General features: G+C 42.3%; 1 protein-coding gene across 1 annotated transcript in view; it reads right to left on the bottom strand.

Moving 5' to 3' along the window:
* Positions 1 to 18270, bottom strand: part of RSBN1L (round spermatid basic protein 1 like) — a 128764-nt gene that overhangs the window by 80943 nt on the left and 29551 nt on the right. Inside the window, exon 2 of the mRNA XM_075345197.1 lies at positions 6271 to 6387. Coding sequence (XP_075201312.1) covers positions 6271 to 6387 — 117 coding nt within the window. The remainder of the gene's footprint in view (positions 1 to 6270; positions 6388 to 18270) is intronic.

Raw genomic sequence — 18270 nt, 5'->3', positions numbered from 1 at the left:
GATCTGGCAACAGCAATAAGAGAAAGTTGGAGCCAGATTGATGAAAAGTACTGTTTGTCACTCTAAAGGCCCCGTCACACGCAGCGATATCGCTAGCGAGCGTACCCGCCCGCGCCGTTTCTGCGTCACAATATCGTTTGGAGCCGTCAAACGGACTTATCTGCCTAGCGACATCGCTGTGGCCGGCGAACCGCCTCGATTCTATGGGGGCAGTTCGTGCGGAGTCACAGCGGTGTAACTAAGCTGCCACCCAATAGAAGCGGAGGGGCAGAGATGAGCGGCCGTAACATCCCACCCACCTCCTTCCTTCCTCATTGCCAGCGGCCGCAGGTAAGCTGTAGTTCGTCGTTCCCGCGGTGTCACACGTAGCGATGTGTGCTGCCTCGGGAACGACGAACAACCTGAGACCTCAACAATCAACGATTTTTTTGAAAAGGAACGACGTGTCAACGATGGACGATTTGGTTAGTATTTTCCATCGTTAAAGGTCGCTCGTTGGTGTCACACGCAACGACGTCGCTAACGATGCCGGATGTGCGTCACGGAATCCGTGACCCCGGCGATATATCGTTAGATACGTCGTGTGTGATGGGGCCTTTAGTTCATGCCTCAAAGACTGCAAGCTGTTATGAAAGCCAGAGGTGGTGCAACAAAATACTAGTGATGTATTGGAGTGTTCTTTTGTTTTTCATGATAATTTTTTACCTCATAGTTGAGTGATTCCATAATTTTTCCCCGTTTGGTCTTTATAAGTAATCGTTACTGGCTAGCACATTATGTTTTCATGATTTTTTGTGTGCCAGAAAGTTGCCATGTGAAATGACTTTACTTTTGTGCCATGTCTGTGTCTGCTTTTTTTTTTTAAACAAAAGTAAACAACTGAATGAACATCCTCAGTCAGGTGAGTCCATCATTTTTTCCAGGGGTTGTATTGTAAATTTATCACAAACACACACTAGTCATGTATGAGGGAGTCTGAGTAGTGTAGTCAAAATCAGGGAAATTGAGGAGTCGGAGGTTTGGCTTAGGCTGCTTTCACACATCCGGTTTTTGCAGTGCGGCACAATACGGCACTCTGCAGAAAAAACGCAACCGCTTTTTTTTTGCTGCCGGTTGCGGTTTTTCCCGCATAGACTTGCATTAGCGCTGTATTGTGCCGCATGGCCTTGCGTTGTGGCCGGTTTTTGCCGGATGCGGCATATTTAGCCCATGCGGCGGCCAGATGGAACGTTGCCTGGCACTTTTTTTGTGCAGCGAAAAAAACGCATTGCGCGATTTACAATGCAAGCCTATGGACGCCGGATGTGGCGTCCTGTGGCAAAAAACGCATCCGGCCGCCGGATGCGGTTTTTTGCACTGCGCATGCTCTGTATCAAGCCGCAGCCGTCAAAAAACGGACGGGCCGCATGGGAAAAACTTATGCAACGGATCTGGTTTTTTCGCCGCATCCGTTGCATAGGTTTTTGAGCCGGATTGAGCAGCACTGCTAAAACCGGATGTGTGAAAGCAGCCTTGCCGACTCCACAGCCCTGTAATAGTATAAAAGAAACTGCATGAATAAACCTGTTTGACAAAAAAAAAAAAATATGGACACCATTACTACATTACTGAATATCTTTTAGATGTGGTTTTGCTGTGTAGTGGTACATGGCCATATGAGAATATCCCGTACACTCCATGCAGTTCTAAAAAACCAGAAAAAAAAACAAAAAAAAAACCTTAATAAAAAGTTATAACTTTGCCACCTTTGAAACCCTGAAAGTACCACTTATGGGGCAATGATAACAGAGCTGAGAACCTGATGCAGGTGAGGGGCTCATTCATCACGTGACTAAAAATCCCTTTAAATCTAGTCTGTGACATTCGCCTAATAAATAATGAACCTCAGATCCAGGCCTGGCAGGCACACGTCGGCAGATTTATTTTCAGGCCTTTTGTCTCCAAGCATTGCAGCAAGCTTGAATTACACAGCGAGGCTGCACATGCTGCAGAAAACCCCCTATGATTATCGTAATAACAGTTTCTTCATAAAACTCTGGTTACAAGTGGATGGTCAAGACTATAAAACGTAGTGTAATAGAAAGTCTATAAAATGTACAACATTCACAGATGAAAAGTTCAGTGACTTGTGAAATAAAAGGCCTACAAAACAAGGCTTCTTTTTCCACGTGGAGTCCATTAAATGTTCCTTACAAGTAATGTTTCTAGACATTCGCACAATGTAGTACTCTATACATGAACGGCCTGGGTATTCAGGCTGATGACAAATCTAGCAATACTTTATACTGCCACATGGACCAGCCATTTCTTATTTTCATTTAAAATTTTAATTTATGCTTTCTTATCCCATGAAAAACAAACAAAAAAAAAATATTGCTGCACAAGACGTTGCCCTCCTGACATAGTGACAATCCAGCTGTTCTCTGCCTGTGCCAAGCTGAAATACTGTATATTTATAGCAGGAGAGACATTACAGTCCAGATCTCTCACCTCGCTCCTGCTCTCCTGTCTGTTACATTGCACACAAGCAAAACAAAAGGGGGGCTACAGGTAAGGGCAGCAAGCCATTAGACAAGGAAGCTGCATTGCATGTTAGGAAGGGAATGGGAATTCCAGCTCCCACTGTGCTGGCAGAATGGAGATGAAGAGGAACCGTCCACTCAAAAAGAGCAGATGCCAAATTAGAGAGCATGAGAGTCAGGACTGTTCCAGAACATAAAAGACTGGTATGTGCACTTCAAAGTTTAACCCTGTAACCCCCGGGCGATTTTCCATATTTTTTTTTTCCCCATACAGTTCTTCCAAGAGTTATAACTTTTTTCTATTATTCCATCAGTATGCGGGCTTGCTTTTTGCAGGCCATGTTGTACTTTTGAATGACACCATTCATTCTGCCAGATATTGCACTGGAAAACGGGGGAAAAAAATAAATTCCAAATGCGGTTAAATTGCAAAACAAGTTCAATTCTGTGATTGTTTTTTTGTTTTTTAGGGTGGGGGGGTGGGGGGGGGGGAGTAAATATTTACCATGTCCCCTATATGATTAAACTAACCTTGCAATATGATTTCCCAGGTCAGAATGAGTTTGTAGATACCAAACATGTATAGTTTTACTTTTATCTAAGTGGGGGGGAATCCAAAACTGTTATATTTTGATAGATCGGGCATTTTTCAATGTGACAAAGGGGGGGGGGTTATTTTTTGTTTTCTTTTACATTTCTTAATGATTTTACTAGTCCCATTAGAGGACTTTATGCCTGCACTATCCAATTGCTTCTAATAAGAACAATAATTCAGCATCGCTTTATTATTCGGGTGTGAATATCAGAAACGCAGCAGTTTTTCCATTTGTCACGAAAAAAGCAAGTGTGTGTGTGTGTGTGTGCATGAGATTTTTGGAATCTTATAGGTCTGGTTATTGTAAAATAAGCCATTAGCATTTATTTGCATAAAACCTAAGCAAAAAAAGCACAAAAAAATGCAGCAAAACCCAACATGTAAACATAGTCTAAGGAATGTGGGGTGTTTTTTTTTTTGTAAAAAGCAAAAATGCCACATTTTAAAATTTTCTGTCTTTCTGCAGAGGGCAATTTAAGGGCCAGGTTGACGTTTTCACTAGTACCATTTTCTGGCACATACTGTTTGGTTTTTTTTTTTAAATCGCTTTCTATTATACTTTTTGATAGGCAGAATTAACAAAGCAGCAATTCAGGATTTTTGTCTATATCTTCAGCATGTGGTAAATGTGATTAGACAGCTTTACTCTTCTGGTCAGTACGATTACAGTGATACTACATTTATATCGTTTTTTAGGTTTTGCACAATAAAAACTTTTATAGAAAAAAAAAAGTGTCGCCTGAGATGGCACATCAGACGAGAGTGGACCAAGCGCTCTATCCTCTAGTATGTATAGGTGCTTTACGATAATATTTTAAAGGGAATCTGTCAGTCCTCTATACGGGCACATAGGTCATGGGAACCTCAATAAAAAGATTACATCATATTGCTGATATAAAGTGGTCATGTAGAGAAATATCTACAGGCCGGACACAGATCTCCCTCAGAATTTGCCTCCAGAGTTATTTTACAATGAAAAGGGGCATTAAAAGTATGAGACATGTAATGACCGACAGTCTGCCTCCTGATCTACACGTCTCACACTGGTAATGCCCCCTTTCATTTAAAATCAGCTCTGGAGGGAGACTCTCAGGGACATTAAGTCCAGCCCATAGATCTTAAAAGCTCATTTACATATTAAAAAAAAGAGGACTTCTCTGGAATAAGACGCTGGATCACAGCTGTCTAGGTATCATTTTTCTTTAACTTTCTACGACCTGCATGGCTAAAGTTTTACAACTGTACTTTTAGTCATACACACAATTCTCACTGCTGTACTATGAATGTACTCAAAATTTTTATTTTTTTTTGCTTGATATAACGCTAGCCAAAATATCCTGCCTAAAATTTTTCCTTAACCTCTTCACGACCAGCCGTTCAGTTTGTTTTTTTTTGCCATTCTTCCGAGAGACGCAAGTTTTATTTTTCAGTCAGTCAATCTTGCCATGTGAGGGCTTGTTTTTTGTGGAACAAGCTGTACTTTTAAATCAAACCATGAGTTTTACCATATGGTGTCCTGGAAAAAGGCAAAAAAATTCCAAATGTGGAAAAATTGCAAAAACGTTTGATTGCACCATAGTTTTTGATATATTTTATTCACTGTGTTCACTATATGGTAAAGCTTACGTGTTGCTGTGATGCCTGAGGTCGGTGCGAGTTTGTAGACCCCAAACGTGTATAAGTTTACTTTTATCTAAGGGGTTAAAAGAAAAATCAGAAGTTTGTCCGGAAAAAAGTGGTGTACGTTTTGCGCCATTTTCCACTTTTAGCACTGTGTCAGTGTCTCATGAGTTAATTATCCTACTTTTTCTAACTATGTTCCATCTCACTGTTTGGGGTGTTGCTGGCCAAATAATCCATCTCTCCCTGTTACAAATCTTTTCATTTAATCTTAGCTTTCCAAAGGATACCGTTTAAACTACTAACATGGACCTACAATGCCATCCATAATCTTTCTCCTCCATATTATCTCTGAACAAATCTCCGGATATCTTCCCACACGTAATCTCCAGTCCTCAGAAGGCCTCCTCCTCTCCTCCACTCATGCGTTCCTCACCAAATCACCTCCAAGACTTCTCCTGAGCATCCTCCAAAATTCTGTGCCCCAACAATTCCGACTGTCTCGAACATTTGGAACCTTCCGACGGAACTTGAAAACCCATCTCAAGAAAGCTTACAGCCTGCAAGGCCCCCACTCTTACCTCACCACCACCGAATCTGCTGAAAGCCCTACAACCTAATGTCTCCTTCCCCATCACCCTGTAGACTGTAATCCCATGAGGACAGTGTCCTCTCCCCTCTGTACCCGACTGTCATTATTAGTTTGTTCATTGAAACATCTGTATTTTGTATGTATCTCCTTATGTACAGCAACCATGGAATCAATGGTGCTTTGGGAATTTGGATGGTGAACCCAAGTTGGGCCAGTGATTAGGTCTGTAAAGAGCCCTGAAATTAATGATACTAAATAAGGTATTTCACAAGTCCATGCAAAACTCTGATGTTTTGCACAGCTGTGATGAAGGTGCGTGTGGCCCTCCATGTGCCGTGATTTTGGCACACTAGTGTTCACCGTGTGCTATCCGTGATAGCACATGGAGAGCAGGAACTTTTACTCACCTGTCCCCGCCACTGCTGTCCGCGGTGTTGAGGTCTCCAGCTCTGCTGCTTCAGTGAATATTTATGAGCATAATGAGTGGGCCTGGAAGCAATAGACAGCAGCATCGGGGACAGGTGAGTATAGAAAATAATTTTAGTTCAAAAACACGTGTTTTCTCCGGTACATGTCACACGGATTACCGTGAGACAGTGCTGCCGGAGAAAAACTGACTTGTCTCTGCCCGAAACACACGGACACGCATGTGCTTCATACGGACACATGGTCCTTGTGAAAACACTGGTGTGTGCGTGTAGACCCCTTGATTTTAATGGATCTGCTTATGTTCAAGTCTCCAGTATATATGGAAACGGACGTCATACTTAACGGAATCACTGTGAAGGGGGCCCAAGAGTAAAATAAAAAAGTAAAATAAAATAAACAGTGATTGTTGTAGGTTCATAATCTGCTAGTGGCATCATAGATCCAAAACCACAAATATGCAATGGAACAATAAAGAATTAAGGTGGAGCTTTCAAGGTCAGACATTTATATACCTTTCTGCAGTAACTTCACTTCTCCATTCTCCTTCTTGGACTCGTTCATCAGTTTATGTTTCTTTTTCTCCTTCTGTTTCTCCTTATCTTTCATCTTGATTTTTTCTTTAAGCTCACCTTTTGAGGAAAAAACAAATAAAACAGATTGACTTGTTAGGCTATGTGCGCACAGTGCGTTTTTCTCGGCGTTTTTGCGCGTTTTTCGGGTGCGTTTTTGGCCTCAAAACTGCAGGACTTTGCTTCCCCAGCAAAGTCTGAGTTTTCATTTTTGCTGTCCGCACACATCTGTTTTTTTTACCTGCGTTTTTGATTTAAAAAAAAAAAAATGGACATGTCAGTTCTTTCCTGCATTTTTCTGCGTTTTCCCCCCCATGCAATGCATTGGAAAAACGCAGCAAAACGCAGAGATCAAAAACGCAGCAAAACGCAGCCAAAAACGCACCAAATCGCGGCAAAAACGCATGCGTTTTTTGATGCGTTTTTTCGGCGCAGGTGCGTTTGTGCGTTTTTAGCGGCCAAAAACGCAGCGTCAAAAAGACGCAGTGTGCAAACCTAGCCTTATAAGAAGACATGACTGTTTGAAGAAATAATGCAGTTCTGTATGTAAAAATTTTTCTGAAGCTAAATGGAAGGACTGCATGAAAATTTTGAGGTAAAATGGGGGTAGCATCTTAAGAAACCCCCCCTCCCATAAAACTATTAAAAAAAAAAAAAAAAGGTCAATTCTGCACATGCATTTCCTGCAGATTGCCTGTAGTCCTGAATTTACAGCACAAAATTGATAGTATTTACTTAGCTGGTGCTTACAAGTATGAACGTGGGTTCGAAATATTTTGGAAACCTTTGACATGGATCAAAGTATTTTTGACAAATGCTAGAAATTCCTTCAAGTTATTGCAGCCTGACAATTTTTTTTTTCTCTTTCAATCACTGCTACTTCTTCAGTAACTTTTAGACCTCTTGCATGACATCTGCAACCTGCTACTACGGGGATTGCCAAAAGAAACAACCCAATATTCTAAAAATAAGACCTAGCATTTTTGGCCTTCTTGGAGTATGCTTAAAATATACTAAAATATACTCCAAAAACAAGCCCTGGTTGCTGCTCAGTAACAGTGTCCAGGCAGCTAAAAAAGTTAAATACAACAGGACCCTTCATTAACCCCTTAACGACCCATGACGTACTGGGTACGTCATGGATCGTGTGCCGGTAAGCCCCGCCCCCTGCAGCGATCCGCGCACATATCAGCTGTTATCAACAGCTGACATGTGTGCCTGCTAGCCATTAACCCCTTACATTTCGCTGCCAAAATCTGGCAGAGATATGTATATGGGCGCCGCTATAACAGTCACTTACCCCGCCCCCACCGGAAGTCACGTGACATGATCACGTGACTTTCGGTGGTTGCCATGGTAGCACAGGGTCATGTGATGACGCCTGTAGCTAACATGACTCACTTCCTCTCAATGCCGGAATACAGCCGGCATTGAAAGTAAAGCAGCAAATCTGCAGTTCTCAGCTCTGTAGCTGAGATCTGCAGATAGTGCAAAGCGATCAGATTGCTGATCGCTATAGCCCCCTAGGGGGACTAGTAAGATATATATAAAAAAAAAAAAAAAAAAAAAAGTTAAAAAATTAAAAAATAAAAAAACCTAAAAAAGTTCAAATCACCCCCCTTTCACCCCATTGAAAATTAAAGGGTTAAAAAATAAATAAATACACATATTTGGTTTTGCCGCGTTCAGAAATGCCCGATTCAAATATAAAATCAATGAATCTGATCAGTAAATGGCGTAGCGGCAAAAAAATTCCAAACGCCAAAATTTAGTTTTTTGGTCACCACAAATTTTGCGCAAAATGCAATAACAGGCAATCAAAACGCAGCATCTGCGCAAAAATGGTACCGTTAAAAACGTCAGGTCGAGACGCAAAAAATAAGCCATCACTGAGCCATAGGTACCGAAAAATGAAACCGCTACGGGTTTTGGAAAATGGCGCAAAACATGCGCCACTTTTTTTGGACAAGCTTGTGAATTTTTTTAACCCCTTAGATACAAGTAAACCTATACATGTTTGGTGTCTACAAACTCGCACTGACCTGAGGCATCACATAGATACCTCAGTTTTACCATATAGTGAACACAGTGAATAAAATATCCCAAAAACTATTGTACGATCACACTTTTTGCAATTTTTCCGCACTTGGAATTTTTTTGCCATTTTCCAGTACACTATATGGTAAAACTTATGGTTTCATTTAAAAGTACAACTCGTCCCGCAAAAAACAAGCCCTCATATGGCAAGATTGATGGAAAAATAAAAAAAGTTACGCCTCTCGGAAGAAGGGAAGCAAAAAACAAAAACGCAAAAACGGAAAGTGCCCGGGGGCTGAAGGGGTTAAAGAAAGTAGACACCCACAAAAGAAGACACAGCCAAAGGAAAAAGCAATCACTGGACCCTAAACAATTACTGGCAAGTGCTGACTGTGTATGGGCTCTCACACAGAGATCTGCATCGCTGTCAGGTCCCTCACTGTTCCAGCTGCTCTGCAGGTCCAGTATCACTACATTAAGGCCTTGTGCGCACTGGAAAACGGAATTTTCTTAAGAAAATTCAGCAGGGTCTGAAAGATTACAGCACCCGCGATAAAAAAAACCGCGGCAAACCGCACCCGAAAACCGCATGCGGTTTGCCACGGTTTTACTGCGGTATTGCCGCGTGTGGGTTGGTACATGGGCTTTAATGCATTCAATGCAATAAAACACATTGAAAAAGAAAAAAAAAAAAAAGTAATTTCCTTCTGAGACAGACAGACAGACAGACAGACAGACAGACAGACAGACAGACAGACAGACAGACAGACAGACAGACAGACAGACAGACAGAGTCCCTGTGAGCACACGCTGCATTTCTCCCGAGCGGTAATGTGTTGTTCACATTACCGGCCATGGGAAATGCCCTGTGGTTACCTCTGCTGTCTTGTTACGAGGCTGCATTCTGTACAGCGTCAGTCGCGGCTGGATGCAAGCATCGCAGGACGTGGATTACGCCGGAGCTGTGTGTTTGGGAGGGGTTAATAAAAGGGGTGAAAGGGGAGGCTTTTTTGTGTTGTATTTAAAATAAAGGATTTTTCGGTGTGTGTTTATACACTTTAATTACGGGTTGATCATGTCAGCTGTCTCATAGACGCTGCCATGATCAAGCCTGGACTTCGTGGCGGCGATGCGCTGCCATTAACTCATTATTACCCTGATTGCCACCACATCACGGCAACAGGAAGAGCCGGGGACACTCCGGTACTGCCGCATAATGGATGCGACAGTCCCGGGGCAGCTGCGGGCTGATATTCTCGGCTGCGGGAAAGGGGGGGGCATTAACCCTGGCCCTCGCCCTCCCCAGCCTGAGAATACCGGGCCACCGCTGTGTGTTTACCGCGGCTGGACGGTAAAAATACAGCGGAGCCGACATGTTTTTTTTTTTATATATGTCCGTTTGATTTGTATGTGTATTCTATTTGTCTGTGTGTGAGTGTGATGTGTGTGTTCTATGTCTGTGTCTGTGATGTGTGTGTGTTTACTCTCTGCTCCGCTTCCTCTTCCTGTCATAATGACCAGGGCTGTGGAGTCGGAGTCGGAGTCGTGGAGTCGGAGTCGGAGCTCATTTTGGTGGAGTCGGAGTCGGTATAAAATGCACCGACTCAGACTCCTAAAATATATAATAAATTGGGGACAGGAGTGCAATGCAGAATGTGCTGAATATTTTACTAAATAACATTTAGTATAATGCTTATATTTAAGTGAAAAATTTATTGTAGTACAATGTGAACATCAGACATTTAATTGTTTTTATGATACAATAATCAAGATATTTGGATAGAACATAAAATATTTATTGGAATACAACTTTAGAACACAAAAAAAACTAATAAATTGTAAATATGTAATATATATAATATATATATATATATATATATATATATATATACAGTGTATATACACACACAAGATATATATGTAATCTACTGTATATTACATAGTGTATTACATATTTACAATTTATTACAGTTTTTTGTGTTCTAAAGTTGTATTCCAATAAATATATTTTATGTTCTATCCAAATATCTTGATTATTGTATCATAAAAATTATTAAATGTCTGATGTTCACATACACATATTCATGTACTACAATAAATTTTTCACCTAACTATAAGCAATATATGTAGGAGTCGGAGCCGGAGTCGGAGCCGGAGTCGGAGTCGGTGCAAGAGAATTTGAGGAGTCGGAGTCGAAGGTTTGGCTTACCGACTCCACAGCCCTGATAATGACATCACTTCCCTGCAAACCGCAGGCAGTGATGAACATTATGTCCCGAAACTGCGAAATACCGGAGTGAAAAACGCAGGAAAACACAATGAACCGCACAGAATTTGCTGCCTGGGTATTCCCTGCGGGATTTCACGATTACATGGTAGTCAATGGAGTGAAATCCTGCAGCGACGTGCGGAAAAGAAGTGACATGCAATTGTTTTTGCTGCGGGAATCCCGCAGCAAAACATGCAGCTGTCAAAATCCGCATAGTGCGCATAGGATTTTTTTTCCCATAGGATTTGCTGGTGAATCACTGCATAACATGCAGCGAAACATGCAGCAAAACTGCAGGAAATCCGCGGCAAAAACTGGCAAGTGCGCACAGGGCCTAACTCCGTGCCAGTGATATGGAACGCAGAGAGACCTGATAGATTTGTATGACAGAGCCCATTCACTTACCAGACCATAAACAAGAGTTAGCAAATAAGCTTTTTTTTTCGTGGGGGTGGGGGGGGGATAAAGAATAAATGTAAAAATGGAAATTTCTATTGAAATACTGTATATCAATTAGCCAGTAGATGGCACCACATACAAGACATAAATAGGGAACCTTATGAGCATAAATTACTATAATAACTGAGTGGAGTATTCATCAGATCAATTCAGCAATTTATTCATGGCTATACCTCATTTGTGAATACTATAAATCAGTTTTACATGCTCATGGAAAAAACATAAGACAACCTGAAAAAAAAGGCCTAACATTTTTTTCGGATTACAAAAATAATATAAAACCCTGTCTTATTTTGGGGCACTGTACTTTCAGACTTCTCATGGCAGTGCATCTCCCATTAATACAGTTTGGATCCAAGGCCTGCATGTCTAGTGTGCGGCTACCTTCACTAGCTCTTATGTATGAGCACATATTCCACACACTCACCTCTGTACACATGCAGTACATTCACCAATTCTGCCTTTGCTACCCACTCCTCACCCCACTGCAGATTATGCTGTAAGCCCTCTTTTCTCTACAAACTGATGCTGCCTCTGGTCTGTGATGATCTCTCTTTAGTAAAGCGTGATAAAGAGAGTAAAGCTTCTACTCAGTTACCTCAAAAGGCCAATTTCAAGTGTAATAGAGCCCCTATTTCTGCTCCAATATAGCTGTAATCCCAAGCACGACCGAGGCACAGATTACTTAGCATCACAGGGTCTTATTATTGTCACTCAGCCCATGGCCAAACTGGGATTTGCAGCTTCACTGTAAAACTGACCTATCCATTATATGGCATATCCCTGAGCTGATCGCAGCCAAAAAGCATTGAGCTGTCAGAAGCAGCAGTACAACCAGATGTGTAGGAGTTACACAGGCTCTACAGCAGCACAGTGAACTTATAACACACTCTCACACTCACACTCTTGCCCCCCTTCTTATTCTTTTACATGTTTGTCATACTTAAATGTTTCAGATCAGCAAATTTTAATATTAGACAACATAAAAAGATAAAAAAAAAGTAAACAGAAAACAGTTTATATAAAATGATGGTAAAAGGGAAAAAAAATTCAAACCTACAGGGTCCTGTGTGAAAAATTGATTCCTTCCCCCTTAAAACAAATTAACTGTGGTTTGTCACATCTTTCGCCAAACCCAGGCCTGATTACTGCCACACCTGTTCTCAATCAAGAAATCACTTAAATTGGACCTGCCTGACAAAGTGAAGTAGACCAAAAGATTCTCAATAGCTAGACATCATGCCACAATCCAAAGAAATTCAGGAACATGTGAAAAACAAAGTAATTTTGATCTATCAGTCTGGAAAAGCATATAAAGCAATTTCTAAAGCTTTAGACTACAGCGAGCCACACAGTGAGCCATTATCTGTAAATGGGATATACATGAATAGTGGTGAATCTTCCCAGGAGTGGCCGGCGAACCAAAATTACCACAAAAGCACAGCGACAACTCAAAGAGGTCACAAAAAACCACACAACATCCAAAGAACTGAAGGCCTCAATTCCCACAGTTAAGGTCAGCGTTCATGACTCCACCACAATAAAGACTGAGCAAGAATGGTTCCAAGATGAAAACCAATGCGGAGCAAAAAACAAAGACTCGTCTCAGTTTTCCAGAAAAAATGTTGATGATCCCCAATACTTTTCAGAGAATACTCTGTGGACAGACAAGACAAAAGTTAAATTTTTTTGGAAGGTGTATGTACCATTACATCTGGCGTAGAAGTAACACAGCATCTCAGAAAAGGAACATCAAACCATCTGTAAAATATGATGGTGGTAGTGTGATTGTCTGGGGCTGTTTGCTGCTGCAGGACCTGCAAGATTTGCTGTGGTAAATGGAAGCATGAATTCTGCTGTCTACCAAAAAATCTGAAGGAGAATGTCCGGCCATCTGTTCATGACCTCAAGCTGAAGTGCAGTTGGATTATGCAGCAGTATAATGATCCAAAACACACCAAGTCAACCTCTGAATGGCTTAAGAAAAATTAAGACTGGAGAATCAAGGACCTGACCTTAATCCGATTGAGATGCCATGGCATGACCTTAAAAAGGCGATTTATGCTCTGAAACCCTCCAATGTGGCCGATTTACAAAAATTCTGCAAAGATGAGTGGGCCAAAATTCCTCAAGAGTGTTATAAGAGACTCATTGCAAACGCTTGATTGCAGTTGTTGCTGCTAAGGGTGGCCAACCAGTTATGTTTAGGTGCAATCACTTTTTCCCACACAGGGCCCTGTAGGTTTAGATCTTTTTCCCTAAATAAGACCTTCATTTATAAACTGCATTTTGTTTTTAATCGTTTTATCTTTGTCAAATATTTACATTTTTTATTTGGTGAAGTGTTCAATCTTCAATCTCAAATGTAGCAATAGCTAAACGTTCTCTTGTTGCCTGGCTGCAGAGGCTAGAACTATAAACTGAAAATCTACCCACAGGCTGCAAGACGACAAACAGGAACCTAGCAGAGTCTTGTGCATAGGGGTAAGAAAGCATTGCACACTTGTGGGTTCAGCATGGCCGTCAGCTTTAGGCTACTTTCACACTTGCGTTGAACGGTATCCGTTGCATTGCGTTGTGTAACGGATGCAACGGATGTGTTGCATATAGTGACACAACGGATGCAACGGATGCTGCAAAACAACGCAATTCGTTTTGATTTTTTTTTTTTTTTTTTTCCCCGGTTTTACCAGCGGCAGACTATAGTGAACGATCAGCTGATTGCTCCCAGTAGCCGGCCGCCGGGTGATCAGCTGATCGCTCCCGCCCGCCGGGTGATCAGCTGATCGCTCCCGGCTGCCGGGTGATCAGCTGATCGCTCCCTGCAGCCGGCCGCCGGGTGATCAGCTGATCGCTCCCTGCAGCCGGCCGCCGGGTGATCAGCTGATCGCTCCCTGCAGCCGGCCGCCGGGTGATCAGCTGATCGCTCCCTGCAGCCGGCCGCCGGGTGATCAGCTGATCGCTCCCGGCCGCCGGGTGATCAGCTGATCGCTCCCTGCAGCCGGCCGCCGGGTGATCAGCTGATCGCTCCCTGCAGCCGGCCGCCGGGTGATCAGCTGATCGCTCCCTGCAGCCGGCCGCCGGGTGATCAGCTGATCGCTCCCTGCAGCCGGCCGCCGGGTGATCAGCTGATCGCTCCCTGCAGCCGGCCGCCGGGTGATCAGCTGATCGCTCCCTGCAGCCGGCCGCCGGGTGATCAGCTGATCGCTGTCACTTGCCGGCGCCCGGGCATGCCGGCGGGCGGGCGCTCAGCTGAGCGCTGTGACTTGCCGGCGGCCGGGCATGCTGGTGGCCGGTCATTCAGCTGAGCGCTGTCGCTTGCCGGCAGCCGGGCGCTCAGCTGAACGTTCGGCCACCGCGAGCCAAAATAAAGTTTGATTTAAAAAAAAAAAAAAAAAAGAGCATGCGCAGTGAAATCCAGAGGATTCCGCTGCTCAAAATAACGTTACATGCTGCGTTGCTCCCGCTGGGCGGAAGCAATGGAGCGTCGCCCAGCGGAAGCAACGCAGCTCCTTTTGGTACAATCCGTCAACCATACAAGTCTATGGGAAACAGCGGAATCCGTTAACGGATTCCGCTGTTTCCCAAAAGGGCGGATTGTAACGGAAGGAAAATAACGCAAGTGTGAAAGTACCCTTATTCTCATCAGTGATGCGTACAAAATCATAAAATTCTCTGCTCTAAAAATTAGTCAGAAGACAGGAACAAATTTTAATATAGACTGCAATCTGTTCTTCGTGATTTAGTATTGGCTTTTGTAGGAGGAGTTTCCAATTTTAAATGAAAAGCTGCAATCAGTTCACAAAATCACTTTTAGAAGAATTAGTCAAAAATGTTAGATAATAGTAGTACAATGAATCATATCATGGCCACCAACAAGGTTTCAGTTAGCATGATTATTAAATTGGCAGCAGGATCAAGCAAAAAACAAAAATCCTGGTGTCAAAACAACCTCTTCACGACTGCCGATGGTAAGTAAACATCATTTGCTGTTTTTTTGCACTATTAGGCTATGTGCCCATGGCATAATGTACCTGTGGATATATCCGCAGGTTTCTGGCAGCTGCTCCCTGGAATCCGCTGCTATCCATAGCTGCGGGATTCCAGCTAAATATCTGCGGTAAACCTGCGGACATTTGTACGACTAACCTGCAGAAGTCCCAACCTCTATCTCCATAGTGGAGAGGCTGAACTTCCGCAGCTTTTTCCGCAGGAATAATTGACATGCAGTTACGTGCGGTGCAAGACATCCGTAGCATATTCCGCAGCCGCACATACCGCAGCATGGACACAGACACTCCCCATGTCCCATAGGATAACATGGGGAGTGACTGTCTGTACTTGTTAAACCTGCGGATTTATCTAGAAAATTCAGATAAGCCCCTGTGCACACACTGCATTTTACTTGCGTTTTTTTCACCCATTTACCGTGACTAAAAAAATTACAAGCTGAGGATTTAACTTCTGGCATTTTCATAAGGGAGTGGAAGAACTTGCTATTTTGCCTGTCCCAAAGAGGAGGTTTAATCCCAGATGGCATTTCTGCGTCAATGAAACGGAGAGAGACACAGCTATTGGAAAATAAAATTCTTCTGGCAGCTGTTTACGTGGACCCAAGTCATCGTATACTGCTTGATGATCAACAGCTTACTAAAGGAAAAGAAGCTCTGACTGAGGTAGCAGTTAGGATGAGTGACTACAGGACTGCCAGGTGCAAGATTACTTGGGGCCTGACCGTGCTACTGCTGCCATATCTTCATCCTCATCAGATGAGGAGTTTAACTTTGACAAGTATTTGGATGACATGGAGCAGCAAAGTGTTGCTGCAAGGAAAAAGATTTCACTCCATCTCCTATAGCAGCAGATTGACCAGATTTCAGCAAAAGTTTTCACTTGCTCTCAAAGAAATAGAAAAATTCAACCCTTCATCAAAACTGACTGTGCATGAGGCAATTCCTTTATACCCGGAAATTGTTAGAGATGTTACCCATGTGGTTATGGCTTTGCCTCCAACCCAAGTTACTGTAGAGAGGTTGTTCTCTAGCCTTAAAATTATCAGGTCAGATTTGAGGTCATCTATGAAGGAGGATCTGATGGAGGCAATTCTATTTCTTAGAACAAATTCATAGACTGCACAAATGTTATTTACTATGTTTTTGTTGAAAACTGCTTTTTGCCACTTACATAGTTTATTACACATATATATATATATATATATATATATATATATATATATATATATATATATATATATATATATATATGCTGTTACATAGTGTGTGAAATATTTACAATTTAATACAGTTTGTGTTCTAAAGTTGTATTCCAATTAATATATTTTATGTTCTATCTAAATATCTTGATTATTGTATCATAAAAATGATTAAATGTCTGATGTTCACATTGTACTACAATCAATTTTTTACCTTAAATATAACCAATATATGTGGGAGTCGGTGCAAGGGAAATTGAGGAGTCAGAGTCGCAAGTTTGGCTTACCAACTCCACAGCTCTGGAGATAAGTAGAACTTTTTGGGCAAATTAGTTACAATAGATAGAAATAGGGCTTTAGCTCTCCTAGGACTGTATAGGACAAGGTGCCTCTCCCCAGTATATGTATCTCTGTTCAGTTTAGTAGTCTGTAATTTATAATAGCTATTGCCTTGCTGTAACTTAAGTCATCTCTCAATGTACTGCCTTTGTGGTGAGCTTGTGATCAATTGGTAGCTATGCATAAATACAAGTCTAGGCCAAGACGGAAGAGTGCAGCCGTCTGGACCAATGATGAGACATGGGGGCGTGTTTCAGACTTTGACTCCCTGGAGACACTGTAGATGAAGTGTAGTCACAGATCACAGTACTATAAATGGAAATTTGCTAAAAGCCGCAACATCTAGGGAAAAAAAACAGCAGGTAATCATCTCTAGTAACTGACTTACATATTTTTTCTGAGCGTTTCAAACATTAGATCTGATATTTAAAAATATTTTATTACTGCAAGTTCAATGCATATTTTAGGTTTACAGGCTTTTCAAACAACCTTTACAAAGAACTCAACCAAAATGGAAGGAAGCCAGAATATTATCGCCAAAATCCACAATATGTGAATGTGCTTACTTTATGCTCACTACCTGTGAGAAGCAGAAAGGCAAGAAACAAAGTCAATATTGGAACAGTCATTTTCCCGTAGAAAAGTAGCTGGTCTTAGCCCCAAACAAGATCAAAAGCAGCTTTATGTATAACTATTTGTTTAAAGAAATAAATGGCTTCATACACTTATACTGCGGAGGTGGAAACAGGACCTCTTTGTGTTACGCTGTGGAGGTCCACGCCAGTGACGATCACACACAGTCCCCATAACAAGTTCTTAAAGGGACACAAGCCTCAATCCAGTTCAGAAGTGAAGTGCTCTGCCCTTTACAAAAAGGGACAAACTTAACTAATGTGTGCATTCTTTAAAGGCCACTTACACCAAGTCATAATGGAGACTGAACAGCTCCTATGGCCAAGGAACAGTATTTAGAAATCACATCCATTCTTCCCCTGAAACTAGCAGGCAGTTGGTGCAGTAAAACGCCTTTAAAGGGAATCTGTCAGGTCCCATATGCATTCTGAGCTATAAGCAGGGTGTTCTGTTGCCTAATAACCCCTTCCTACCCATACCTGTGTTGTAATATTGTGGAATATGAAAGTAATAAACGTTTTGTTACTTACATATTCCCTATGTAAATGAGCAGGGTCTCTAGCCCCATGGGTGTCACATCGCCCTGTGGGCGTTTGCATGTTTTCCGTGGTATCACACCCTTGTGGGAGTGATACCATAGATTTATATGAGCGACGTCACCATCAGCATCTTCAGATCCTGCACCGTCATCAGTTTGCTTACTTCTCTGCTTCAGATGCGCTCTGTGCAGGAGTCGTCTGAGCATGCGCAGTGCGCATCTGAAGCAGAGAAGCAAGCAAACTGATGACGGCTGCGGGAATGGTAAGTGCACTCCGGGATCTGAAGACGCTGATGGTGACGTCGTACATGTAAATCCATGGTAGGAAGGGGTTATTAGGCAACAGAACACCCTGCTAATAGCTCAGAATGCATATAGGACCTGACAGGTTCCCTTTAATTCATCTTTAAATCTTATAGCCGGCCACATTCAAGATAGAACTGCAAATCCAGTTAA

The sequence above is a fragment of the Anomaloglossus baeobatrachus genome, chromosome 4, assembly GCF_048569485.1.
Source record: "Anomaloglossus baeobatrachus isolate aAnoBae1 chromosome 4, aAnoBae1.hap1, whole genome shotgun sequence".
NCBI classification, from domain to species: domain Eukaryota; kingdom Metazoa; phylum Chordata; class Amphibia; order Anura; family Aromobatidae; genus Anomaloglossus; species Anomaloglossus baeobatrachus.
Note: the sequence above shows the minus strand (reverse complement) of the source record. Positions and strands in the feature narration are given on the sequence as shown.